Source organism: Haliaeetus albicilla, chromosome 2, assembly GCF_947461875.1.
Source record: "Haliaeetus albicilla chromosome 2, bHalAlb1.1, whole genome shotgun sequence".
Classification (NCBI taxonomy): Eukaryota; Metazoa; Chordata; class Aves; order Accipitriformes; family Accipitridae; genus Haliaeetus; species Haliaeetus albicilla.
In genome coordinates this window covers 14298925-14324760 of record NC_091484.1, presented here as the reverse complement: position 1 = coordinate 14324760, position 25836 = coordinate 14298925, and the positions used below count along the sequence as shown (strand labels likewise).

At 52.0% G+C, this 25836-nt stretch overlaps 2 protein-coding genes across 3 annotated transcripts; one reads left to right on the top strand and one right to left on the bottom strand.

Annotated features, from left to right (window-relative positions):
• Positions 1-5859: 5859 nt before the first annotated feature.
• MYBL2 (MYB proto-oncogene like 2) lies at positions 5860-24457 on the bottom strand. Of its 2 annotated transcripts, XM_069807167.1 has the most exons (15): positions 24440-24457; positions 21203-21285; positions 19710-19803; positions 18502-18573; positions 18026-18118; positions 16049-16269; positions 15735-15891; positions 14703-14972; positions 13056-13442; positions 11698-11837; positions 10620-10719; positions 9880-9993; positions 9199-9315; positions 8802-8948; positions 5860-6632 (listed from the first exon to the last, which is right to left on the bottom strand). In XM_069807167.1, the coding sequence occupies exons 4-15, from the start codon at positions 18556-18558 to the stop codon at positions 6504-6506; spliced, it is 1932 nt and encodes a 643-aa protein (XP_069663268.1). In that variant the 5' UTR covers positions 18559-18573; positions 19710-19803; positions 21203-21285; positions 24440-24457; the 3' UTR covers positions 5860-6503. The 2 variants fall into 2 exon arrangements, with proteins under 2 accessions (XP_069663268.1, XP_069663279.1); XM_069807178.1 differs by lacking the exons at positions 21203-21285; positions 24440-24457 and adding an exon at positions 20601-20631.
• Positions 21217-24165, top strand: LOC138690039 (uncharacterized). The gene is made up of 2 exons (XM_069807189.1): positions 21217-21981; positions 22903-24165. Exon 2 carries the CDS (start codon positions 22949-22951, stop codon positions 23699-23701), a length of 753 nt encoding a protein of 250 aa, XP_069663290.1. The 5' UTR covers positions 21217-21981; positions 22903-22948; the 3' UTR covers positions 23702-24165.
• Positions 24458-25836: the final 1379 nt, after the last annotated feature.

The window sequence follows — 25836 nt, the reverse complement described above, 5'->3', positions numbered from 1 at the left end:
TGAAAGCGCCCAAAAGCAGAGATCCTGAACTGCTCTACCCTGATAAGTCACTAAGCCCCTTCTCTTCTCCAGGCAGAGAAGGACCAGTTCCACAGCAGGCTTTGGAGCTTTTCTTCTCTTCTTGACCCACTCCTTCCTGTAGCAGGAAAGCCCGTTTCACCAGACTGCCAAGAGTTCATCCACCCACCTGCATCCTCATCACGCTCTCCCAGCTCTTCACCAGCATCTCTCCTCCTCAGGCCTCAAAGCGCTTCACGGGTCAGCCAGTCTCTCTTGGTCCAGGTTGTCAAACCCATCTGGTCGCAAGGGAAGGATGATGCTTACCCTTATTGTGCAGGACGGGTCTGAAATCTGGGTCACTCCCCACTTCGATATCAAACAGGCGGGTATTAGCCCTCCCCTGGGTGATGCTATGGCAAGTCCTTCACTTCTGCCTTTCCCATCGCTCCCGATGGAAGAAGAGGCCTCGGGGAGGGAAGGGGACCCGGCTGCTCCGGGCCCGGCTCTGCGGCGTGGCAACACCCCCCCTTAGCGGCAGGAGCCGAGAATAAGCCTTCAGACAAGAAATAACTCTAATAAAGGGACAAAATGATCTCCCGGCTCAACATGGGTCCAGCGTGTAAATCTGGGTATTAATCCGGCTGCATCTCCACAGCGTGGTGCTTCTCACAGCCTTCTAAAAAAAGATGCCTGACATCAAGAGAGGGGAAAAAAAGATTTCCTTCCTTGCAAGGGAAGGATGCTGTGAGCTCCCCTGAAGGCAGAGCAGGGTTGGTTTTGCAGGAGGGATTCAAGCTGCAGCCCAGCAGCCCCAGTCCTGGGGGTAAGGCAGGCTTTTGCCCACCTTCCCTCAGCCACGGCAGCCCGGGATCACCAACCGGGAGGGAGCCACGGGCAGGATGCGGCCCCATGGCAAGGAGGGCTCCGGAGAGCCGTGGCTGCAGGGATTATTAGGCAGAAATGAATCTGTAAAGAAAACTTAGCAACAGTTAGAGCAAATATCGATTTTGTGTTTGTCTGCTTCTGCAGGGCCTGAGACATGGCAGATTTAGACATTAACTGGGGCTGTTTTGGCTTAATTCAAACCTCAATTTACACTAACCCTGGGAATAGACGAGTACATCAACGGAATTAAATCTAAAATTTTTTTCCCCCACCCTATCTAGTCCTTTTGGGCAGATCTGACACCAATTTTGGCACCCATTACCTGCTGCACAATTACAGATAACAGGTTTTATTTTTACAAGGCTGCAGATTCTAATCTGATAGTGGAGTTTTTAGACCAGCAGTCTCCCCGGACGGAGGCACTTGGCAGCACCATCCCCAGCCACTCGCACCAGCACTGCTGCTGTGACAGTTTTGCAAACACAGGCAGTACAAACACAGTTTTATGCACCAGACTTTGCACTCGAGCTCCGGCTGCCGTAGCAAGGAGGGGAGCAGCGGGCAGGGAGGCAGCTTTGCTTGCCCACAGGGTGGTGGTGAACATCAGCACGACACACTGGAGCATCTTCCCATCCAAAGCAGGATGTTGCCCTCAGTCTTTGCCCAAAGCACAGGTGCTGGGCTCTCCCTTCCCCAATGGACTGACTCAGGCACTTTTGGCAGCTCAGTGCCCCTGGCCAAACTCAGGACTGGGCACAGCACATTTGCACCAAAAGAAAAAAAAAAAGAGGAAAAAAAAAAAGAAAGAAAATTGCACCTTAAAAGGCCTCACTGTACAACAGTGATGCAAGCATCCCTTTCCCGGGCCTGGCTACCTCACTCGAAGCCAAAGCTTTGGGTGAGATTTCCAAAACTGAATAGAAAAAAAAAACCCTAGGGAATTAGGAAGGCAATTACTATTTATTTTCCTACAACATCTGTTTAGTATTTTGAAAAGAAAAAAACAAAACGAAACCTAATACATTTACAAACAAAACCTCCTATAAAGTATTAAATTTGCCTTTCACAAACTATTAGGTCACTAGGTCACATATGATCCAGGTGATGGTTTTGACCGCTGCCAGCTATGGACACACAAGCTGGATGCTGCCCATGGCAAGGGTAGATGAGCCTGCGCTTGTCCCTCGGGCAGTTCTGCTGAGTCTTTTTACAACGGGAGTTTTAACTCCCTGAAATTTCTCTTTTCTAACATTTTCGAAATGGAAACATTCATTTCCTCACTCCAAACCCTCTGGTTTCCACAGCAAAATGTTTTCCCTGACCTTGTACCATATTTTAATCTTTTATTATTCTGTACTGGCAGAGATGAAGAATTGCAGTTTCCTTGCTCTAGAAACAGCAGGAGGGGATGTTAAGTTTCTAAAGCACAATTAGTTTCCTGCCCAGCTGCAGCCAGCTCTTAACACAAGTGGTGTCCATCTCTTGCAAAATCCAGGAGCTGCTCAGCTAATCCTCAGCACGTTACCTACCAGGCTAAAATTGTCCTTTTAATTTCCTAAACCTCTAAACCCACAGGCCAGAGTATCAAAAAAAGCACATAGGAAATTTTACAAGGTTATTGCTTAGCAAATGCTCAATAAATACCATAAGCAAAGGCAGGAGAGGAACCATTTTGCTGCTTTGAGTAATCCCCAGGGTCAAAGCATTTTTTGGCAAAGCAGAAGCCCCAGATGCCCACCCCAACCTCAGCATCCCCTTGCACCCATCACAGGGTCCAACATGGGGTCTAAGGCAGCCTCCCTTCCTGCACAGAGCTGTGATAAATCTCATGAAACATCAAGGTGTAACCAACTCAAATTCAGCCACCAACAGGAAATTCATCTTTTTTTCACCCCAACACAGCACACCCACAGCCCCAGAGGATGCACAGCCTGGGTAAACCCCGCTGCCCTGTGCGGGAAGGCAGGAGGAGAGCAGGGATAGAGCAGGGATGGAGCAGCATGCCTGCAGACCAAGGAGCAGGGACGGCTCCTGAACAGAGCTCCCAGTGCAGCCAACAGCCCTGCTGCAGCACAGGGTCACACCGCTGCTCCGGGAGGACAAACCTGCCAGACACCCTCCGTGCACACCGCAGCCTTGCCATGCTTTCGTGAAAACATCAGGCAGCGACAGGTTATGTTAGAACTCAAACCTCTGTATCACCGCTAAGGAATTACTCATCGTTTCATGCTCTGCAACTTATTTTGCTCTATGCCATCATATTAGTTACCAAGTACTGTGTGTTAGCAAGGTCAACGTTTGGGTTGCACCAGTAATTGCACCCCAGTTAGCAGCTTCGCCTGCCACAGCTGCGGTGCTCGGCTGTGCCACCCCAGCCAGCACAGCTGCACCAGCAGAAAGCCTCTGCATGGGAGCAGGCAAAGCACTGGCTTACCAGGGCTGGTTTTGTGGGTGAGCCAGAGAATGGCGTACATCACTTCAGTTGCCTTTTTCTTTTATTTCCTTTAGTTACAGGAAATACCCCAAATAGGAAAAATTACTTTATTCACCATTTGCATCCCTCTGTGACTGCGTGCAGGGACAGCTCTCCCCATGGGTGCCGTGCCAAAAAGCCCGCTGTGAGCAACCTGCTGTTTGTACAGTGCTTTAGTAGAATTAGCTGTGAAAACAAGATTAAAAGGCGGTGAAATCCCTCCAACCAGCAGGAACAAGCCCAGCAGCCAAGAGCCCTTTGAGGGACACACAGCAGCTCCCACATTACTGGCCATGGAGCCATGCAAGCTCAGCACTGCTCTGCCCCACCAGGCACTACCCAGCTCCATCCTGAAGGAAGCTTGCCAGTAAAAAAACCCTGGGTGTCCTTCCCCCCCCCCCTTACCCCAATATTTTTATTCTCCCCAGCTTTTCCAGGGCTTGTCCCAGCTGGAAGTGACATCCCACTTGCAGTCAGGAAAATGCTATCACCCAGGAGGCTCCAGCTCTGCTATTCCCCTCTCATCCCTGATAAAAATCAAGGCTTTTTCCACATCTGGATTCAAACAAGGGGTCATCTGCTCTGTTGAGGAATGAAAAATACCAAAAGCAAATACAAAGTTTATTACAAAGCAGAAAGCTGGGGTTTCTGCAGCTTTCCAGCAAGCCGGGCCATGGAAGGGGCTTTCTCTCCCACACAGCAGAGGCTCCTGGGACTCTTTCATCCCGGTCTTTCATTTAAAGCTAAATTAAATTTCCAGGTTTCTCCTTGTGAATGAGGGTTGTGCAGCCTGAGAGGGCTGTGCTAGTGCAGAGGCTTCAAAGGGACAACAGCCAGGGACACAGAGCCTTGGACTGAGAGGAGTATTCTGCAAAACTCCTTCCTGGAGTCTCCAGCTCCAGTCCAGGCACTCCACAACCAGTGTCAAGTTCAACCTCTATGAGATTCTTACTGGAAATAAAGCAGAGCATCCAAATTAACAGAAAAACAAAGCAAGTGGGGCCTTTTTCCCTCACCTGTGGAATGGTGCCTATTCCTGAGCCCTAGGACAGCCAAGCCAGGCTGGTAACATGCACACCAGAAGGAGCTCCATTTTCCAATTAAAAGCTAATTGTCTTTTTACTCATTAACTATGCTAGGCCTTGCTCATTTTCCTTGGTAATTTTCTGCCCCTCAATCTTTCTTAATAAGCACTCTGCAATGCAGGACACCCAGCGCTATCTGGATTTACAGCATCAGAGCAGCAGTTAATACTTCTCAGCCTCATAATCCTTTAATTTAGGGGCAGCTCCTAAACATATGTGCCAGGCTCACGCACAGATTTATTTTCCAGCAGACCCTGCCTGCTCAGGACTCCCAGCTCACATCAGCTCCAGGAAGGAAATGCAATTTTGGGCTTGGTTTTGTAAAGTCAACCAGCACAGGAACAGCCAAGCCCACTAAAGCCCAAGGGGAGAGGGATGGTTTTATGACAATTTCTCTTAAAATAACAACAGAATGGAAGCAGCTAAATCCAGGCTTTCAGACAAGTGGTCCCAGCCGTCATTCCAAAGCAAACACTGCAGCACTGAGAAACAGAAATAAAAATGACTTCATGGATTTGCTTTGGCCCTGCACTTGTAGAAACGAAAAATGAGCTGGGTTTCTAGAATTCCCTCATTTTCTAGGATCCACGGTTTTACTAACAGTTTGTCAATAAGGATTTTTTTACTCTATTTCCAAAGCAAGCCACAACCTGAAATGAGATTTATACAGCCCTGCTCTGTTTTTCCACCCTGCAAAGGGACTGGGGACAGTGACCCTGTTAAGAGGCTCAGGGGTGAACAGACCCCCTCCCCACATCTTTGCTGTGCAACCACCCCAGTCAGAGGCAGATCTGCAACAAAGGCTTTGGTGGCTTGCAAAGAGTGGCACAGCACAGCACAGCCCTGAACACAGCTCACCCGAAGAGCTGCTCACATGCTGGTCTAACCGGTGAATTGCTCTTCAGTTTTTCCAACACCTTTCCAATTGTAAAGAGTTAATATATTGCTACAGTAGCTACATTTTATCCTTGGTTGTGTCAAAACAGGGCATCATACTACTGTTATCACACTGGAACAGCTACATGGATGCAGCTCTGGCCTCCAAAGGAAGGACAGAAGAGGCTCTGCTATATCACACACTCCCGGTGCTCTTCTCCAGCCCACCGCTCTTCTGCAGCCTCCATCCACTCCTGCAGCTTTGCAGAGATCCCTGCCACGCTAAGCTCACACTGTGGCACATTCCCATAAAGTAGCCAAAATAATTTCTAAACAACTGATGAAACTAAGGGGACACACACACACACACTGTCCCTTCTCCCCCATGCTGAGAGGCTAACAGTAATTCAGCAACTTGCCAGGAAAGAAAAGATCCCACGTGAAAACCAGTGCTTTGCTGCATCTCATCACCCCAGCGCAGCACTGCCTCCCTCCAAGTGTTGTGAGGCCCCACGCACAGTCAGAGTCAAAGTGACAGGCTGATGTTAGCACCATCGTTTATTTGAAGAGAGAGCACAGCCCTGGGGAAAGGCACCTGCCGCTCCCCTTCTGCAGCATGGCAGTACAAAACAGCCCCACAGGGAGCAAGGGACCAGCTCCAAACACCGGTCATCCCAAAGCACAGCTCCCACGAGTGCACAACACCCTCCCTCCTCCTAGAGTGAAGGGGGATGGACCACTTCATCCCCAGGGGAAGCCAGAAGAGGAGACACAAGACATGCAGGAACCTTCGCAAAAGCTATTCCCGAAGTACCTGAGCAGCCAGCACAAAATCCAGGCAGGCTGCAAGGCCAGTCTCCACCTCCCACTGCACATGCTGCTCCAAGGTAGAACACAGCTATGTGCTTCTACTTTTGCAGAACCCAGGTCTTGCAGAGAGAGGTCCTGCTCTCAGCTTTCCAACCCTCCCTCGTTTGCCTTTCCATAACGATCCCAAAACTTGCATTCCACACATTAGCCAGCAGTTAGTCCAATTTATTACAATATAGATCTACCTGGGAACAGAAGGAAAAAAAATCCACCCACAAACACTAGGGCCTGGCAGAGGTTATTTTTTCCTGTAGCTCCCCCTTCCCTCCACTTATAAAAAAATTTAAAAAAATAATATAAAGCAGAACAATCCTTCATGATAAGATTAAGGTCCTTGATGTGTGACTCTGTTTCAACATGCCCAAAAACTGTCGAGCTTTCTCCTGCATGAAGAGTTGGTCTCGGGTTCCACCACAGGCTACTGCTTTCCAAGCCCTGGTCATCTACAGAGAGGAAAAGAAAGCATGCGTACAACACAGTTAAGGGAGAGGACAAACAACGTCAACATCCTGTTTTAAATGACTACAAAAATAAATAAAACTAACAACCACCTGCTACCCAAGGGAAATAAAACTTCAGAGCACTCATCTTGCAGCCAGGAGGAAGCTTGCACACTGCCAGTTACTCATAACAGCCGATATGGTAATCTCTAGCAAAGGGGGGTTACATTCAGCAGTTCCCAGGTTGAGTGCTCCATTTCAGGATGATCCATGTGCTCTTTCAGGGCTTTCCCTTACTTGGCTTGAGATAAAAACCCCAAAGCACAAACCCACTAAGGCTCCTCGTGCTGAAGAAATACCAGGAAGGATAGATGGAATTCAAGAAAGGCTTTGGGGTTTATTCCCAACCAGTTCAATTCCTTACAGGAGCTGCTCAGCCCCAGGTCTAGATTGGTCAAAGACTATGCTTAACAGCAATTTGGTGCCTTCAGTTTCAGCAGGGCCCACAGCACACAGGAAGAGCTGAAAATCAGGTGTGCTTCAGTCACTGCATGCAGAAAGGGCACCCACGAGGTGTTTTTGCACTGCAGGAAAACCCCTGCGAATCCTCTGACAAATGCAGCCAAGAGACACACAGTGCCCTGAATGGAAAATACCCGTTTACATGCACTGCAAACAAGAGCTCGAGCTTCAGTGTTTGCTTACAGTAACAACATCCCATACAGCCACAGCATGGTTTTGGGGCTGATTTAGGTTCAGCTCACAGCTAGGTGAGCTTCTTTAATAAGGAACTGCCACTGCTAGTAACACCAGTCCAGCACAATAAATCCCAAGAGCCCAGCAACACTGCAGACAGCTCTGCTGTCTTTGGGCAATGGGATTTCACTGCACACCTGTACTCTGTCACTACACAAGCCGCCTTACTGTCACCTTCAAGTCACTCCCAAAGCTTTATTTATTCGGATCTATTAGCTCTCAGAGCAATATGACCCTGCCTAGGACAGGAGGAGAAATGGAAGTGTTTAAGTAGGGTTTATTTTGAGAAGGGGAAGGAATTACTCTGGCTGAGGAGTACTTATTTGTCAGAAGAAAGAGCTTTTCAACAGACAGCTCTAATCCAGGGACAGATGCAACCCCCCTCGCTGCAGTGTTCCATGATGACTGAGCCAAGGCTGCTCAGTGAAGACAACACTGCACCTGGGCTCTTCCTGGGATGTGAAAACACCCCCACAATAACCCCCAGTGCAGTTTTACCCCCCCCACCAAGGGGAGCATGCATTTCCATCCTCATTCAAGCTACCAGAGAGCTCCCATGACTTGGCCCAAGCAAACACCTGCAAAATCATGGTCCAAATCCCCTTCTCTAAGCTGTGCTGCCTAACAAAGCAAGGATACCCTTCTACTAATGCACTCTGCCTGCAAATATACCAAGTGGTGAAGATTTTAAAGAGAGCACAAGAAACTGTTTATGCCCCAGAGGGCATTTGTAGGCTGCTGTGACTCCAGCACAATGCAGATGCAACTATGCAGAGCTGGGGAACAGAGCAGCTGTAACAGCACCAACCTCAGCAGAAGCTGCAAGGTGGCACACTGTCAACCGGAGCTCTGTACTGCCACAGGTTCAGGTAAACAGCAGGATAAAGCCAGCCTACGCTGCCTATGGCACACAGCCTTCACCACAACCTAGAAACACCCTAAAAGTCACAGGAGTGGGAAATACCTTTTTGTTTCGCATTTATACAGCACTTCACAGCCTTACTATGCCCAGAGAAACAAAAGAGATGAGCCTACTGTTGTCCACCCAAGGAGTGCTCACTGGAAAAAGGAAGGTTTACTTCACTGCTGGATCAATCATCCAAATTCCCTGAAGGACTGGGACAGGATGCAGATTCCCATGAAGAAATCCAGGGCCAAACATTCTAAAGAGGCCACAGCTCTGATCAACCACAGGGCTTTGAGCCTCAGCAGAAGGGCAGGTTTGCAAAGAGACAGGAGGAAGCTATAGCATGACACTACTGGCTCAGCATCTCCAAACCTTGGTGCAAAGACAGCTCTGATAGCGTATGGATGCCTATGCAGACCTTCATCCCCTCACTCCTCCTCGGGAGGAGGGACAAGGGCTGCACTACCAGCTAACCTCCTGACTGGGAGAACAGTGGCTGCAGGGCTTACCGGTGCTGGTGGTCGGAAATGGCTCGGCATTTTCCTGTAGGACATTTTCTCTGGCTGCACTTGCACAAAGGCTCTGTTGAGCAAACCACTGTCATTCTTCCTGCTCGAGGAGGAAAGGTTCAGGGACCTCGACAGGAAATTCACAGGCTGCAAAGGGGGAAAAAAAAAAAGTATAAGGAAACAAGTTAATTTGCCCTAACAGTGCTGATACTTGGCCTGGCCAAAAGGCCAGCGAACAAATCCAGCCCTTCATCCACATTCAGGGGTGGATGTTCATACTATTGAACATACTGTTCAAAGGCAGCTGCAGGTGGCAAAGGTCCCACAGCTGCCTTGCACAGGGTTTCTTTGGAGCAGAAGCCAGCTCTACCCCTGCCCTGAGCACAGTACCCCTCACCTGGGCTCTTTTGAAACAGACTGTCTTGGGGAGGGCAGGCATATTTTGCGTTGTATCCTCATCCAAAATATCCAGGGCCAGAGACTTCCGGACCTTCTTGATGGGACTCCTGCGCAACTGAGGGACATAGAAAAACAAGACTTGGCATGAATCAACCTGGTGAACTCCCGTCTTAAGGGCCCAGGATGCACACCAAGCCCACATCACCCCAGGTCCGCATTGCACCAGCACCTCAGGAAGAAAGCATGCTGCAGCCTTCCCCACCACAGGGCACAGCAGCTTCCAGTGCTCTCCTCCTGGCACTAAAAGCCACCGATTTAGAAGAGGAAGCCCCTTTCAGTAGGAAAAACACCAGTGCAACTGAGCCAAGAGACTTTGCATACCAGCCCATAGGCTTCTGGGAGCCCAACTTGCCACAGATGCTCCAAGTGTGCTATGGGTCTCTCCTGTAGGTTATGGACACAGCATCTCCTAGCATGCCCCGAGTTCAGCATAAACCAGGACACAGCTGGCCATATTTTAAGCTGGCCTTAACCTCAGGCACCTCTTGCTGATTAAAAGGCAGCAGCCATGGGCCAAATACTTTTTGGCATCAACAGTAGGATGAACAAAAGCAGCCAAAACACCCCTTAACAGCACAGGGCAGCTCAGCAGCAGGTACTAGATGAAAAATCAGCTCACCCCTTGTTTCCTCTTCTGTTTCTCAGGCTTCACATCATCCTCTATGATAAGTTCAATGCCAGCTTCGCTTCGGAGCACCTCTTTCAAGTCTTCTTCCAGGTGAGGAGTCTGAGGCTGGTGTGAAAAGGAGGAAAGCACAAGACAGTCAAAATTTGTATGCTGGCCAGACTCACAAGTATTTCCCTCTAGGGATAATGGGGTCAGGGGAGCCCACAGTGGGAGGACAAACACAAAGACAACTTATTTACTTCCCAGATGGAAAGGATATGACAAGATTTCTGCCAGCCTGACAGATTTACAGGATCTCCGGGCATGAGAGACTCTTATCAGCTGAACCCCAAATGTGCCATCCAGAGACCAGTATGCACAGAAGGCCTAGGATACTGGAAACTGCCATCCCCACAACACCCACATTAAGAGACCCCATTTCTCAGGGATGCTGAGGTAGATTGTTTCCTTGCTTCTCCTCAAGGTCATCACTAGCCAAGCACTGCAGCCTGATTCAAGGGCAGCTTATGCATTTTCAGCTGGTTTACAGGGAAGCTAAAAGTCCTGTGGCTACTCACCATGACATGTTCACCATGACAAGGTCCCTCCCATCTCAGCCTGACACTACCAAACCATACTTTATTATGCACAGATAACAGTTGGCTCACAGCTCTGCTGCAACCTACCCCACATCCCATTTCCATTCATTATGTTTCTGCCACTTGCCAGTGGCAGATCTGCCCAATACTCACCAGAGGCCTAATTGGTCCATATTTCTCCAGGGCATTTTTGAAAGGCGTGGGGGTGTGAGGAGTGTTGTCCACCACATACTTCTGATCTGGTGTGACAAACCTGGCAGCAAAGAAAAAGACAAAGGATCAGACATGATGTAACCCACACAAAGTAACCCCCATCATTCCAAGCCTGCAGAGTCTCATATGGCAGCAGCAGAAGCCATCTGCCTGGCTGGACTATTCCTGGGGTGTTAGCAGGGCAAACAGGCATGGAGGAGCGTTTAGCAGGGAAAACGTCCTTCAGATGTGCCAGCTATGTTGCTCCACCCTGCCAGCTACCAAGCACCCTTATCAGAAAGCAGTACAGCACCCTGAGAGGCAACATGGAGCTCCGCAGGCCAGCCCTACTCTGCAACGCTTCTGCTGGCAGATCTGCTCAGGCCCAGCCAGCCTGGGCTTGTGACAGTCACAGCTGGACCAGCAGAAGTCCTGGGTGCAAATGCACTTAAGAGCAGCCAAGCCACCTCACACCACCTGGACAGGGGAGCTGCTCTGGACCATGTCAACAGAGCAGTTTGGCTAGCACAGCCAGCACTCCCAATCACTTGCTGCTTCAGTCCACCAGCAAAACACTCCCTTGCAGCCCACCCCTTCTCACCTGCCTGGTACAGTGCCTTGGATAATCATCACCCTGGACTGCCCCTCAGGTCAGGCAAAGCAAAGGGTGCAGAGCTAAAGGGATGGATCTGAACAGCTCTTGCCGAGGAAAACAAATTCCTTCTCTGCTGACACAGGGCTCACAGCACAGCAACATTTCCCAAAGATGTACACAGAAGGCAACAGTCCACCCAGCAGCTGAGCACAACAGTGGTCACTTGGCTGCAGCCCCAATCAGATGGAACACTTGTTCCCTGCAGCTCAGAGAGGAGCTGTCTTTGCAGGGGAAACACTGCTTTAACAAAATCCCCAGCCTGTCCTGCCTCACTCTCAGTAGTGCCAGTACAAGTACTGGGGGAGGTATGTTTGAATTGGACCAGACTGCTGTGTGGAAAAGGATGCTGCTCAGGTGAGGATGGGGGAGGAGGAAAGGACTTACGCAGAGTTCTTCTGGAGCAGAGGGGTCTTGTCCCTGTGCAGAGGGGTGGTGACAATCACCTTCTGACTGCACACAGGTGTGGAGGTCAGAGACGGGTTCTCCAGTTCTAGTGTATCCTGTTTGGTCCAAAAGTTTAAGAACTGCACAGCACAAGAAAGAAAGAGAAGACAGTCTCAAGCATCCCAGCACAGTATCACAAGTCATTACTTTTTCCTAAATATGGGGAAAACCTGAAGTAGGGACAATCCTACCATACTGAGTGGCACAAGAGGGATCTGTACCAGTATAAACCAGGATGACTCTTACAGACTCATACAATCCTGTACATGGACACTCACATGAAAGTTGCCACAAGGTGCCTCACACCTAAAAAGGTTATTCATTTCCCATAAGGGATCAGCTGATATGACTATAAGCACCTACAGGGTGGAGAGAAGTCTCTCCTTGCACTGGTCCAGATAAGGCTAAGCAAAATCGTGAAGGACAGGTAATGCCAGCCCACCAAAGGTCTATTCCAACCTCAGGTTGGCAAACATGAGGGAAGTCCGTGTAACACAACAGCGTACAAGTTAACAGATTTTGCATTGATCTGTCTTCAGCCTAAACTGTGAGAAAATGACAAACCGTCATCTCTGCTAGGATTTTACTTCACAACATCAATCTACCAGATGCTGGTGGGTTTGAACACCACAGTGCTCCAAGATGATGTATGGTGGAGACCATGTGTGCACATGTGTGTGGACACTGTAGGAGTCGCGACAAAGGCTGAAAGATCCTGAGTCTGTTTTGCAACAAAGACAAGCCTAGGAGCATTTTCCTAAGCACAGCAACTCAGAGATCTGCACAAGGCACGTGCTGCCAAGCCTGTCTGCGTGACTTAACTAGAAACAAACAGGGAAGCCACTTTTCACTGTTGCCACTCTGCTACCCACAGCTGGGGGCAGCAATGCCCTGGGGACAGAAGCACTGTGCTCTCCAGCGATCCTGCAGCGGGCAGACATGTAGATCTGCACAGTGGTGCTCCTTCCTCATAGTGGGCACGTGCCCTGCCCATCACACAGTGTAGCTGGGCTTCCTCGATGCTGCAAGCACTCCCAGAGGCAGACACAGGCTGCTGCTCCCACAGGAAGGGCATCACTGAAGACAAGCAGTGCCAGAACCCAGCTCTATACCTTGTTTTAGCAAAGAGATGCACCCTGTGCACTGGCACTGCCTCATTCAAGGGAGGAGAAACACAAAGCTGGCAGAGCTGATGGGAATACATGGCATTAAGGCAAGCAGACAGAGCACTAACACTTATTAGCTCATGACCAAGCCCAAGCAGAGGAGCACAGACTGGGCTCGCCATTGCTCTGTACCTGAGATGGAGAGAAGGGCAGTGTCTTGACAGGGGTGCTCTTGGGAGTCATGCTGTTGCAGGAGTCAAGGAAGGAAAGGCTGGTGCTGGTGGCGTTCTCTGTGACAGGGGACAGGGAGATCTTCCTCTTCTTCTGCCTCTTCAGCACAGAGGGTGGTGTGCCAAAGCTCACCTCTGCATATGGAGAGATGGGGATGAGCTCCCCCTTGCTGCTCTTGCTTAGGTCTGAGATGGTGTGGCCGTCCAGGCGGTACTCAGTCACATTGGGCAGGGATGGCATTGGCTTGCTGGGGGTCTGCCTCACTGGGCTGTTGCTACTACTGCTGCTGCCAGCAGAGGGTTCCTCAGGTAGGTCAAACTGGGTCAGATCACACCACCCATCTGGGTCCTGCACAGAAGGGAAACCGTCAGAAGCAGACCAGGAGGAAAAGCTGAGCAGCCAACTGGTGCAGATGCAGATATGAACTGGGAGGTGAAATAAGTCCGTTTGTGAGATTGCACCAGCTTTTGCAAGGAGCCTGGCTAGAGGAGAGCTCAAGCCCTCCTCCCCTCTGCTGCCAGCTCAGCTGAGAACCAGACCAGGGAACTGACCCAGCTGAAAGCTGCTGCTTGTGCATAGGGCAGATTTTTCTGTTTATGCAAGGTTGGTTTCCCAGTTCAGTTCACAGCACAGCTGCACAAACAGCTGCACCCCCACACAGAGGGGACGAAAAAAGCAGCTGGGGATAGGTCTGGGGACAGGGGCTGAGTGAACTGTCACCCAACACCAAACCACCGTCTTGGGCACATCAATACAGCTGGACACAGGGCTCTGCTGTAACACACACTGCTGAAAGCAGATTAAAAATAACCAGACCAGTTCAGAGATCAGCTGTTTCACAGCTCCACCCCACCAATACCCAAAGCACCATACAAGCAGGCCCCTAAGGACCCACAGATGGGCCATTAAGCCTTGGGCAAAGACTCTCTGTCCTCCTATACACATGCAAAGTGGATCCTTCACGGATAATCAGCTCATAAGCTCCTGAGGCAGGCTGGGGGCTGCAAAGACATTTCCCTCTGATGGCAGCAAAGTGCTCTGTTGATTCTAGCCAGCCTTCCTCCGTCACCCTGGTGACCTCAGCACTGCTTGACTGACCCAAAATTACTAGTTTCAGTGAAGCTACCTCCACTGAAAGCAAATGGTGGCATCATGCCGGTGTGAAAGGATCTGTCCTGCATACTACAAGTGGGCCTGGCCTATTCCCAGCCTGTCCTATCCTATTCCATCCCATAACAGGAGGGAAAGGAAAGCCCGTGAGCATGGGCCTGAACAGTTATGAACAGGAGAGCTAGGGATGGTCTGGCTGATAAAGCAGGGCTTGAGATCAGGTTTGCCAGCATCTACAGCCTCCCACACCAGCAGAGCCCAGGCACAAGGACACCCACCTAGGGGAACCTGCAAGCCCAGAGCAATACTGGCAGAGCTGGAAAGGTGTAATCCAGCCCTGGAAAAGAGTTGGTGGGAAGCCACAAGCCAATGACAGACCTAGCCCTCCTCAGGATGCCTATAGTGATGAGCCAGGGGACCCAATAAGTTCACTCAAGGGAAAAGGGTGGGGAATCAGTCTCCCTACATTAGCTGGAGGAACAATGGTCTGTTACTTACGGATTCAATCATGTCCAGAGCTTCACTGAAGGCTGGCACAGATGTTGGGTACAAATAGTTGGCAGCTTCAACGACCCATTTGTATGGTGATGTGAAAAATGAAGAGGCATCCTCAGGCACAGCATCATCTGAGGTCCCCTCGGCGTTATGCTCTGCCAGTTCAGCAGCTGGCAGCTCTGAGGGTAACTCCTGTACACCGGTCACTTCCTCGTCGCTGACATCCTCTTCCTTTATTTCAGAGATATCAACTGGCCAGTTTGGCAGGACATTCTTTGCACATACAACAAAGAGAGTCCAGCCGTTAGTAGAAGCCAAGGAACAATGTCAAGTTCTGGGGAAAAAGAGCAGGCGTCCCTGGACACATTCAGCTCTGCCTGCTCTGCTACCTGCCATTCAGTTTGTTTCACATCCCCACTCTCCCTCATTGCTCCATTCCCTACACCATCTGAGCAGGAGTCCATGCAACACAATGAACACAGGACTGTTTAACTGAAGGTTTCACTTAACAGTATCCCAGGAGAAAGCTGAACAAAGGCTGAGCATGTAGCACCAATTCCGCATTTCCTACTTTCCAAGAGCCTGCCTTTGAAAACTACATGCTTTCTTCATGAAAAAAATAATTGGGTATACTTCCCCTGCTTCCTTTTTTTAGAGGAAAGGAACACAATACCTTTTCACCATGTCCCCCAACGTGGTCTGGAACAGCTGCCTTCTCCCACTAGCAACAGCACAAGAGAGTCAAAAAAAAATTTGGTCTCCAAGACAGACCTGATGCTGGGATTGGCAAGATAACAGTACTAGCAGACTGCTGTCCTCTGCCTGGACAACATACTTGGGCTCTAGCTCCTGGAGAGAGAGGTCTCCCAAGAGTCGGTCTCTTGGAGAAGGCTGAGGGAAGGCACAGACTGTCTATGTAGACACCAGGCTGTGGCAAAAGCAGCATGAGAGGCAGCAGAAGGGTGAACAGCTCTGATATGCATTAGCAGAGCAGACGACTGACAGCTGCCTGCTGCAAATGTGCTGGTGCAGTACCTGGTTCCCAGCTCTCGTTCGACTTTGGCTCTCCTTGTCATCCACCTCCAAGAGGAAGTATAGTGACTTCGACTCCTTAGTTTCATTGAGGAAGCCTCCTGTGTCCACCTTCCGCTTGATGGTGGAGTTCCAGTGATTCTTCACAGCATTGTCAGTCCTGCAGAGAAAGCAGAAGGAAACAGAAACCATTTACAGCAGCTTTAAAGCACAGCTAACAGCTCCTACACACTCTCCAGCCCCATCCTGTGAGCCCAACACGTGGATCTCCACAGGCCACCCAGGTGTGAAGGCACCAGTGAGCAAAGAGGTCCTACCTCCCAGGCAGCAGCTTGGCAATCTCCGCCCAACGATTCCCCAGCACCTTGTGGGCCTCAAAAATAATGCGATCCTCTTCCTCTGTCCATGAGGATTTCTTCACCTCAGGGTTCAGGTGGTTATGCCAGCGTTCCCGGCACTGCTTTCCTAACCGCCCTTTCAGGTGCTTGGCTATCAGGGTCCATTGTTTGGTGCCATATTTTTTAACCAGTTCAATTACCTTTGAAGAGAGTGGGAGGGAAATAAGGAAATGGAATAAAGGATGGGAAGGTCAACACAGTCATCTTCATGCTTTGCTCTTTACCTCTCTTGAGACCAGGTAAGGGCAGAGAAAGGCCCCTTAGGAGAAAAAGCTGAAGGGATCCAGCACTGACAATCAGGTATACCAACACTTGAGAGCAACGATTCAGCTGAATTTCTGAAAGAGGCTGTTTCCATGCAGACATTTTGCCACACAGTACCTGTGAATGCAGATGACTGCCACAAGATGGGGTGGAGACTGACAGGTGTACCAGGGACAGAGGGGCCCAGATTTAGAAACACATGCCCATTTCTGAGCAAGGGCCAAGTCCCACATGCCCCAAGGCTCCTCTGCCCTCACTCCTACCGAGGACCTGGCCGCATGACAGCAGTCTCCATCAGCTCTGCACTGGTCTGCCCCCTGGGCACAGCCTCCCTTTAACAGAGTGTGCCACACCAAGGACATGGCAGAGCTGCAGCTCCATGCCCCACTAGCACCAGGACACATAGTGAGAGCTCCAAAGCATAAACAAGCTATATTCACTTAAGAGCCATCCACTTTGCCACTTCCCATTCAACCAGGGCTTTGTCACTTCTGCCTGAGGCTCAGTGCAAATGCTTCTGGGCATGGAATCTGTTCTGAGTCCCTGCGATATGTCCATGGCACAGTCAGGACAAAACAATCTATTGCCTGCAATGTTCAGCCCACCAAAATCTTAGAGAGGAGGCTAAAGGGTTCTCAAAGAGCACTTCTAGCCTAGCCAACTGTGCTCACCTGAAAGATGTGGGTAGACAGGTGATGCTCACATTGCTCTTGGCCCACAACAAACGTCCCTACTGCAGACTCTTGACTATCAAGCACAGACAAATGGACCAAAGACACCGAACTGAGGCACAAGCCAAGGAGCTGGAGTAGCTTGCAGGGCAAAGAAATGTGCAGTGTCAGGAGGAGAAAGCTGAAGCCCAGTCTGGCCAAGATGGGTATGCTGGCAGTCAGGACATGTAAAGGGAAGGGGAAAGCAGGCAGCAACTGCTCTGCTGTAGGAAGGTGAAATGACATCATGAGAAGCTTCCTTAGGACATGCTTGACATAACACACAGATAGGAGGCAAAAGGGACAGTAACAGCCTGTAATGGGACCAAAAGGGAAAGAAATGGGGGCACAGAAGTGTTACAGAGAATATGACAAACTAGGACATTTTGCAGCAGAAAACCTTGGTAGAAGTTGGAACGAAGTCCAACTTTTCTTAAGCACATCAAGGTGATGAGTCTGCCTGAGCTGGCCCCTCTCAGCTCACTCCGGAATCAGCAGAGAAACAGATTCACAGAAGTCATGATTCACCTAGCCAACCTCAGACATCACTTCAGTCTGTCTACTGTAGCAGAGGAAATGGCAGTTTTATTTTCTTTTAGGTCCAGCATGGCCAGGTCAGGTGGAGATCTGTCAGCAGGCAGATGAATTAATTCCCTTTTCTGCTCACTCCCTTGGCAGCCTACTGTAGCAGTACTGTGTGAAAGGGAGAAGGTATTTAGTTGAAGAAGCCTAGACTTGCTCCTGCACATCACAACCATGGCTGCATTAGGCTGCTCAGAACAGGTCAGAGTGCTGCTCTCACGGGTATCCAGCATTGGAAAGAGTTACCCACAGTTTACAAAAAGACCCAAGGGTCTGAGACCTCCATCCTCTCCGCAGACAGTCACAGTTCAACACTCAGATCCTCTCATCCCTGACTTACCTTTTGGTCCTCCTCTTTGGTCCAAGGGCCCTTAACCAAGTCTGGATTCAACACTCTGAGCCACCGGTACTGACACTGCTGATCGCTGCGGTTCTAGGAAAAGGAACAAGAACAGCCATGCGTTAGACCAAAGGTTCTAAAAGCTCCTATAGCAACAGCAGTCCCCGTACACACAGGCTGTCCCTTAGAAAACCTGCAGAAGCATATGAAGAATACATACTAAGACTAGGACACTGGGCACAGAGTCAGGAACCTCAATTTCTCACCCCAGCTCCAACAGACTCTCCCTTGAAAGCCCTCTATGCAAGAAGGATGTCTCCCTGCCCTGAAGGATCACCATTTCACTGCATGGAGCTGCAGCCACAGAACAGAGCCACACTGTGCAAGGTGCTGCACAGACACAGAGAACCAGCGCAGTGAGCACAAGCAGCAACACACAAACACTACAATTCCCACCTGGGCAAGGGGTCACTTACAGGAAAGTGACTGGCCAGGAACTTCCAGTCATTCTGCCCATAATGTCTTACTAACATCTTCAGTTGCTCATCCTGCAAAGAACAAAGACATTCACTTTCACATACACTGAGGCAATACATGCCACGGGCACCCCGGGCTGACAGCATCAAGAGAACAAGGTAGCTATTTTGAACTGTCAAGAAGGGGTTTTTTTTGGCATTCTGCATTCAGGGGAGGAAGGTAGCTCACACCATCCTTTAGCAGTGCTCCAGTACATGGAGCCCAACTGGAGAAGGTCATTTGGTTCTGGGCTCTGTACTAAGGTGATCTCATACAGCAAGGACAAAACAAGAGCTCAGCTCTGTTCCAGTACAGTCCGGTTCAAACCCTGCTTATCCAGCCTCAGTACACCCCTGACCAGACAGTCCATCTCCCAGCTCAGCCACTGCTTTTGCCTGGCCAAGAAAGCTGACTGGTTTAAGCGTATCACCACTAGCCTGGTGGTCTATAGTCTTTTAGTGCTACGGGGCTCTACAGCATTTCTTTCATGAATCCTGCTATAGCCAAGGTGTGCCTACTCTTACAGCTCATAGAAAGCTTGCTATAGGTGTCCTTGCCTTTGTGCTCCAGCTGGGCAAAGAGGCATGAAATAATTCCCTGCTCAACATAAGCCCAAGGCTTTGATCCCTGCACAAAGACCACCTTACTTGGTGTTCAGACCCAAGGGGAGATAGGACATCTTGTAGTTTTCACACAGAACAAAGATGATGGAGTAACTGGGAAGAGGGAAGAGAATATCCCAACTAATTTCAGGCTCTCAGCCAGGATGACTAAGCCATGATCCCAACAATCTCGATGCTCCCTGCTTTTGCTAGAGAAAAGGCAGGACATTTCCACTGCACAATTCAGCTTGCTGGAGGCCTCAGACATCCTCTGGAACCCCTCTTTGCTCACAAGAGTGCTGCAGGCAGCAGATGGCTCACTCGGGGCCCACAGGCTTAAGCTAAAGTGGTTGGAGCTCTTGCTCTCCAGGCTACACCTCAAACTCCCCTGAACCTCAGCTCACGTGAGCAAAACAGACACATGGTCGTCTCCAGCAGGAAGACAGCAGGATGTGGTATTGTGGCCAGCAGATGAAGACTGGGGTGGATGCACCCAAGCCCCAGGGGCCATGCCAGAAGCCTATCCCAAAGCACTCGCTCTCAGCAAGCGCCAGGCTCTCACTCACCTCTTCTTGTGTCCACTTGACTTTGCACCTGCCGTCCCGCTGCTCCGGCACATCTGAGTCGGTATCCTGGTAATGCAGCTCATCCTGGTCTTCGCTAGAGATGAACGAACAAAGATTATAATTTCCACCTCCGATAAAAACACAGCAGCAACCTCCACCATGCAAAGCAGAGCTCCACAGAGCAACCTGCACTGCACAGAGCAGAGCTCCAGATCTACTTTCTTCCAGCACTGAGCCCCAACACCTCACAGACATTCACTCAGACACCCCAGGTGTAAGGGGGTCCCTCAGCTTTGGATTCCCGGTGCGTGCCAGCAATTTTTATGCTGCCGAGAGCAGGGGAAGTAGTGTTTCTCTTGATTCCTGCTCCCTTCTGTCCCTCTGGGAGGATTTTGCATCGAGGGACTGGCACCATTTCCCCTCCTTACAGCTCACCAGTCTCCCGCATTGCTGGACTAAAGAAATGGGATGCGAGGAGCAGCCAGAAGCCAACCAGCTAGTGCTGGGACAGCAGCCCCAAAGGGCTCTACACATCACCCACCGGACCCGCCTCGGCCTGCCCTGTCACCCCCAGCTCCGGCGCAGGCACAGCCAGGCCCGCTCCCAGCCCCCGGGTGGGGCCAAGAGGAGCCTTTAGAGCGGGACTCGCGGAACACGGAGCCCGGGGGCACGGGGCCGCGGCCCTGCCTGCGGCCCGCCGTCCCGCTGCCCGGCCGGAGAGCGGGAACGGGCCGTCCGGGGCGGGGGGGGGGGGTGGGGGGGTGGCTGGCCGCGCGGCAGAGAAGCGCCTCCAGGGGGTCCCCGAGGCTACCCCACACCCTCTTCCCCCGCCCCAGCGGGAAGGCGCGGGGCCCCACACAAAGCCCCCGTCGCGGCGGGGGCTGCACTCACCCGCGGCTGCGGCGCGCCATGGCGGGGCCGGAGCCGGAGCCGGGACGCGGCGGGGCCGGGCAGCAGCGGCGGCGGCGGCGGCACTTTCCTATCTCGCGCCAACGGCGCCCCCCCCCGCGCGGGGCCGGGCCGCGCATGCGCGCTGCCGCCTCCCGCCCGCACAAAGAGGCGCGCGCGGGAGGGCGCCTGCCCGCCCCGCCCCCGGGGAGCCCCCGCGGCCCCGAGAGACCCTCCGCACCGAGACACCCCCCCCCCCCCCCGCACCGAGACCCCCAAAGCAACCGCAGCTAGGCGGTCCTGGGCGCGGAGCAGGAGCATTCCCCCCTCCCCCGGCTCACCTCTACCCCTGCAAAACCCGCTGCAGCCCCCCCCCCCCCCCCGCCCCAGGATCGCGGCTCTGGGCGGGTTTGGGGTGCACCGAGAACCCCTCAGGACAAGGAACCCCTCAGGACAAGGCTTCGATTAGCTCTGGGAGCGGGGTTGCTTCTGCTACGGCACTGCTGCGGTCTTCTCATGCCACAGCCAGCCAGCCACGCGACGCAGGACCCCCGGCAGCCACCTCCCATCAAAATGGGCAAAAAAACCAAACTAAAATCAACCACCTTCCCCACGTTGCTTTTGCAGCACCTCTCGCTCCAGGGGTGCGCTATGGGGCCCCCAGAGGCAAGCACAGGTTTGGCGCTTCCTAGGAGAGAAAAGAGGCGGTCAACGTGGAAAAAGCTCAGCTCCTCCCTGCATCCCGCGGCCGGGCAGCGGCACTGTCACACCACGGACGAAAAGCGGGAGAGCTAAAAGCAGCAGGAGCGGCTACCCCAGTGACAGCTGGTCCTAGACAGGCCAGCACTTCGTACATGTGCGTTTTGAATTCTGGCTATTTTCAGACTGCACGCTGCCTGCGTACACACAGCACGCACACCTGCTAGTGCCCATGCATTATCTATAATGTCCCTACTTAGCCTGTGCATGTGGATGCTCCTGGCCAGCGTTCCAGAGCAAACAATACAAAACTGAAGAGAGATGTCACTTTGTTGGAGACCCTCCCAGAGTGTCATGTCCAGGCAGGAAGGCTCCATGTGTCATTCTCCTCCTCCTGCAGCAGAGGACCACGGTTCCTGCAAACACCTCTCTGCTCTCCAGGGCTGCCCACTGACAGGCTACAAACACAACTAAGCCCTTAAAGGACTCAGTTTACCTTCAGCAGTTAGCCACAACCCATAATCACAGCCCCCGTGCTTAAAAAGAAGCAACAACCCCTCCCTCTCCCAAACTAGCTTAATTAGGAAATTAGCCTGTTAATGAATTACCAGAACTATAAAACCGCTATAAGCCACACCAGCAAAAAAGATCAAGATCTCAAAGGGGGTCTTCATAGAAGCTGAAGGTAAGTAGTACTTTTTATTTCCCTAGTACTTCTCACATACTTTTTTTTTTATTATTATCTTTAAGCAAAAAGTATTTTAGTCTCTTAAAGACTTTCCTTCTAGGCTGGCTGTACAGCCCCCCCCTCCCCCCGCACAGTAAATTCAGGAGTTTTTTATTTCTGCTTTTAATGTGTTCAGTGTAAAAATGGTTTCAGGCCACAGTGACTGCCTTCCCCTTCCTTGATCTACCCTGTTACCTTTGGGAGTGGGTGGAAGGCAGCTGCTGATTGAGCTGGTAGTGAGAACTTCCCTCTCAAGCAGAGGGGGAGTGTGAAAGAAGCTCCTGCCCACAGAGCAGAAGGCAGGGGTGTATGGCATGAGACCTGCTAGGAGGGCCTGTCCTCAAGGACCTCGCTTGGTGCCCTATGTGGGCTGTGGGATCCCACAGGTCTGCAGGTGGGGATTACCAGGTGTGGGACTAAAGGTAAGATGAGAGCTGCTCCTCAACCTCTCCCATCCTAACCAGAGCCTGGTTTTACTGCCTTCCTCTCAAAGGGACTCAACTGGGGTTAATGGCCCTCTGACTTGAGGAATGAGGATAAAATGTCTTATCTCTGGGGAAAAACAGCTCCATCTTAGTATCACTAACAGATGGAGAGGCTTACTGAGACTCCCTACACCCTGTACAAAGCTAAGAGTAGTGGTATACAGGCTAAGGCCAAATAAATAGAACTCTAAGGAGGCTCCAAGCAATGATCAGGCTGTGGTACAATCGTGTTGCTCTAGAAGACAATGACAGGCTGGATGCCCACCTCCCTCCCCTGGATCCTGCTCAGCTCCTTGCTTTCTTAAGCAAGACTGAGACAGGATTTTGCAGAGAGCAGTCCTGCTACTTTAAGTCTGCAATTTGCTAGTGAACAGTAATGTGTTTGTTCTGACAGGGACGTTCTGGTCTCCATAAACCTGACAGTAGTGGGATTCTGCACCATGCTGTCCACCACGAGGCATGGCACCAGCACCCTGACCATAAAGGAAATCCTAGAAAATGGATTTGTGGCCAGGGCCTCCAGCCATACCCATTCTTCTCCTGTCTGCAGTTACTACATGGACTCTAGCAGTGTCTCCAAACCAGACACCTGGGAGCTTCTCATGGACTTGGACAGTGTAGCAAAAGGCAGTTCCCTGTGTGTTGTCAAGCAGTCAGAGTCCCTGAGCAGCTGCGTGAAGACTGACCTGCACAGCCTGACCCAGGACATCTCTGACCTCAGTCTTGTCTGCTTCTGCAAGACCCACCAAAATCAGGCTGCCTTTGACCTGTCCAGTTTGCCTTTTGAGCACCCCAGCAGAGCTGGCTGCCTGATGGATGTGGCGTTGCAGAACACCTCAACACCGTGCAAGAAAGAAAAGCACCCCAAACTGCTGGAGAGCCTGCTCTCCAAGAGCACCGAGCTCGTTGGTGACCTCTCAACCCTTGGGAAGACGCCAGGACCCAGATGGGAGATCTCAGCAATAAAAGGCCCCCTGGATACCAGCCTGTCCCTTGACGTGAGCACCGAGGAGCTGAGGTTACTGGGATGCTCCAAACCAGACACGCCGTCCCTGGAGACCTCTGTAGTAATTCCTCTGGCTTGGCCTGGAGCCTTCAAGAAGCACCCCAAGCTGATCCACAGGTCTGCCACCCCCGAGACCCAGCTGAGTGATCTTGACCCTGTCCCTGTGTTTCTGCATCAGGCTCTGTGATGATGCTGCTCTGGCTCCATGCCAGAGCACGGTGGGCTGCAGGGTGCCAGCCTGGGGACCTTCTGTGCTGCAGAGGAGCATTGCGTGCAGGGCTGCCGTCCCTGCTGCAGCACAGAAGATGAAGCACCCATGCTCTGCCCTGAGCCAGGGCCTTGCTTGCTGATGGCACCACCTGGTAAAAGGTTAAACCACCCAACCCGGGGTGACTGAAACCGCAAACTGCTTGGGGCGCTGCTGGGTGGAGGAAGCTTCTTAGGCTGCCGGTGGCAGCCCCCGAAAGCTAGCCCCAGCTAAGCAGCAGCCCTACTGGCTCCCCCTTCCTCCCCGATCGCTGTCTTTTGTATTAATGCAACAAAGATATAAATTTCCCTGTGCGTGCAGTCTCTGGTGCTCTCTGACTACCCGGCTGAGCTCCGCTGAAGACGGGCGCAGGGCCGGCCGGGGCCCGGCTCCAGCCGGACTGGGGCCCGACTGCCGGCAAAACCCCACCGAGCGCAGCCGCCTCCAGCGCCTTCCCCGCCCGCGGGGGGAGCCCCCCGCGCCCCAAGCCCGGTGCGGAGCTCCGCGGCCCGTGGGAGGGGGCCCGTCCGCGGCCGGCTGAGGAGGGGCGAGACGCCGCGACAAGATGGCCGGGCCCGGCCGAGCCCCGGGCGGGGAGCCCCGCGGCAGCCGCCGCCGCCCCGGCCCGGCCCCGCTCCCAGGTGCGCGGCCCGGGGCCGCCCCACACGCCCCCGTTACCTGGCAGAGGGGCCCGGGCAGGTCTCGGCGACGGAGGGGCGCGGAACCGCGGCTCTGGCCCCCGCCGCCGGGCCATGGCGGCGGCGCCGGCCGGGCTGCCGGGGCCGGCCGGCTGCCGGGGCCCGCCGCTGCCCGCGGGGAGCGCGGGCAGGGAGGCGGCGGCCGGGTGGGAGGCGCCGCCGGGGCTGGGGATCCCTCTTCTGGCACACTGGGAGAAAAACAGCGCGGGAGCGGCGGGCCCGGCCCGGCCCGAGGCCCGGCAGGGCGGCACGGCGCCGCTCGTCGGGGGCAGCGGGGAAGAGAGCGGCTTCCCGGGAGCCCCCCGCCTCGCGGCGGCGTCACCCGCCCGCGGTTCGTTTTATGCGGGATTCTAATCCTCCTCCCAGCCGGAGGCATTCAGCACCGCGGGCCTTCGCCGACAGGCAGAGGAGCGGGGACAGTTTGCTCTGTAACTCCCCCACCCTGGTCGGGGTGGGGGGGGGAAGAAACGAGCCCACCTCCATCTCAGAGTTTCTTGGTCTCCTGTTAGGGCTTCCCACCTTCTACAGCCACTTGCTCTCCTTCCTTTTTTCCCTCTCCCATCACTACTTACAGCAGACACAAAGACACGGAGAATTACTCGTTATAACCACTTTCCAAGGCACTTACAGTTTGCTGAAGAACCAATATAGGCTCCCCCCTCTTCTTTTAGGGATAGAGTAAGGGATGAGAAGTCACGTTGCATGAGAGGACAGAGAGAAAAAAAAGTGAAAGCAGCAACAGTTGCTTGGACCCAACTTCTGTGAATTACAGCAATAATTTCATTAAATACATAAACTCTGTGGCTAGCTGCATGCCTAACCTTCCAATGACCTAGCCTCACTTCCTTAAAACCCTCACCCGCTTGTACTCCTTCAAAATTCTCCCAATGAATCAGCCCTAAACTTTATGTGTATCATATTCCCATGGCCAAAGCAAGCATTTCTGTTTACAAAGTAACAGTTTAAATACTTTCAGAGGGCCAAAGGGACATCTTTGAAAGAGGGATGCAAGCTATTGCCTCCACATGTATTTCACAGCTTCTGGCCAAAAAAACACATCCATTCAGTGAAAAATCTGTTCTTTCGCTTCAGCTGTCAGGGTGGCACTACAGATAAATAGCAAACAGGGAGCTGCTTGTATTCTCTGGAGGCTCAGATGACTTTTCTAAACCATGTTACAACATCAGGAACAGGTGACAAAACAACTCAGAAAAAGGACCCGGAAAGTATTTACAGTTTGAAGTATAAACACCGTAGAACAGTACAAACCGGATCTATAATTAGGAAGAGGATCATGCAGTTGTTTGGTTCAACTGCAGTCTGTGCCGGTTGACTGATTGGTATTGATACTGCAGAGGAAAGATTAAGCTTATTGTG

What these genes read in the sequence shown, in the direction of transcription:
- MYBL2 (XM_069807178.1), bottom strand. Translation starts at nt 20,620, where the DNA reads ATGGCGCGCCGCAGCCGCGG. An exon ending in ATGGCGCGCCGCAGCCGCGG is followed by an intron (nt 19,804 to 20,600) that starts GTGAGTGCAGCC and finishes GTTCATCTCTAG; the next exon opens with CGAAGACCAGGATGAGCTGC. An exon ending in GAACGAGAGCTGGGAACCAG is followed by an intron (nt 14,973 to 15,734) that starts GTACTGCACCAG and finishes GTATGTGCAAAG; the next exon opens with AATGTCCTGCCAAACTGGCC.
- LOC138690039 (XM_069807189.1), top strand. Translation starts at nt 22,949, where the DNA reads ATGCTGTCCACCACGAGGCATGGCACCAGCACCCTGACCATAAAGGAA.